Below are 1,637 nucleotides of genomic sequence, written 5' to 3'. Positions count from 1 at the left end.
ATATGAATTGGTTATTGTTCAGCATCTCAGTAATGAAGGACTAACAGAAGCACATGGTCTGTGTGAATGAGACATTTATTTTTAGTGTTAGTCACCAGAAAATAACAGAAAATGTGAAAGTACAGCGTAATTTCAGAATAATGTTCAGAATACAATGATGATGCTACAAATAATTAAATGAAAACACCCAAAGTAAATAAAAACTTCCTTTAACATCTTTTAGTTACGATATTATTGTGATCAGCATCTTAGGTTTCATCTACTGCATGAGAGATTTTACAGTCCATGAACAGCTCACATCAGTTTTCTATCTTTTTTCTCTTTTATGGTTTGCTATAATTCATCTTTTTTTTTCAAAATCTACCAAAAGAAAAATTATTTTGTATGATCATTTTAGTTCAGATATATTCAAATCTGCTCCTGCAGAACTTTAACTCTAATCAAACCCCCTCATCAAGGTCTGCATGATCTCTTAATAACTGACAGGTATGTACAGTAAGTGATTAAACTCTGTATGACAGTGAGCCTTCAGAAGCATGTGGGAATAACCCTGATTATACGAAGAAAGAAAGAGAAATACCGAAAAACCCTTCAAATTCACTACAAATTCATTACTAATCAATAATGTTTCACATGACATGACATGTCCATTTATCTTCTAGGTCCATTCTTAACTTTTTCACTTTATTCAGTTGTTTTTGAATCTCTTCAAGTCTCTCCTTGAGCTCCTGAACGTGCTGATCTTTTCTCTTTCTGAAATCATTCAGTTCTTCTCGTTGTTCTCTGGCTTCATCTTGATGCTTCTTCTCCATCTTCTCTATTTCCTCTTCATGTTTCTGTTTCATTTCATCACACTCTTTTTCTGCTCTGTCTATTCTTTCTGTCTCCTCTCTTTCTCTTCTCTTGATCTCCTCCTCTTGCTCTCGTTTCAGATCTTCCATCACTTCCTCCCATCTCTTTCTCTTCTCCACTCGTCTCTCTTCATCCTCTCGTTTTCTTCTCTTCCTCTCCTCTTTTCTCTCTCGCTCCAGCTGCTCATAAAATCTTTTCATTTCCTTTATCTTTTCTTCGTATTCTCTCTCTTTCTGTTTTCTCTCTCTTATCTGTTGTTGTTTCTCCTCCTCTCTGTTTTGTTTTTCTTCTTCTCTCTCTCTTTCAGAATTATTTCTCTTGTTCTCCAGTTCTTCCTGTTTTTCTCTCAGCTGGTCATTGTGTCTCTCTCTTTCCTCGTCCTCTCGTTCTCTCATCTCTCTGTTCTTCTCTTCCTCCCATTCTCTCTGCTGTCGTTTAATTTCCTCTTGAGTCTCTTTGTCATTTTCAGCCTCTTTTATTTTTCTCTTCCATTCTTCTCTCTTGTTCTCTTCTTGTTCCTTCATCATTTGTTCCTCTGAATCTCTCTTTTTTATTTCCTCTCCTTGTTTCATCTGTAATGCTGCTATAATATGGTCAAGTTCATTTGTAATTTTTCCTTGATCTTGTTTATATTCTTCTTCTCTCTTTCTATCTTCTTCTTCTCTTTCTTTAAGTTTTTTGTCATACTGTATTCTCTGATCTTCAATCTCTCTCTTCATCTTCTCTATTTTTTGATCATATTCAGCTCTTTGCTGTTTCTCTTCTTCTGATTGTTTCTGATCCTC

General features: G+C 35.2%; 1 protein-coding gene across 1 annotated transcript in view; it reads right to left on the bottom strand.

The window, feature by feature from the left end:
* Nucleotides 1-402: 402 nt before the first annotated feature.
* LOC107749347 (trichohyalin-like) overlaps nucleotides 403-1,637 on the bottom strand; it is an 8,346-nt gene continuing 7,111 nt past the window's right edge. Inside the window, exon 6 of the mRNA XM_016564460.1 lies at nucleotides 403-1,098. Within this exon, the coding sequence (XP_016419946.1) occupies nucleotides 630-1,098 (469 nt within the window). The 3' untranslated portion in view covers nucleotides 403-629. The remainder of the gene's footprint in view (nucleotides 1,099-1,637) is intronic.

Source organism: Sinocyclocheilus rhinocerous, unplaced genomic scaffold (assembly GCF_001515625.1).
Source record: "Sinocyclocheilus rhinocerous isolate Xijiao unplaced genomic scaffold, SAMN03320098_v1.1 scaffold1514, whole genome shotgun sequence".
Taxonomy (NCBI): domain Eukaryota; kingdom Metazoa; phylum Chordata; class Actinopteri; order Cypriniformes; family Cyprinidae; genus Sinocyclocheilus; species Sinocyclocheilus rhinocerous.
The sequence above is the reverse complement of the archived record's forward strand: the minus strand, read 5'-3'. Positions and strand labels throughout refer to the sequence as shown.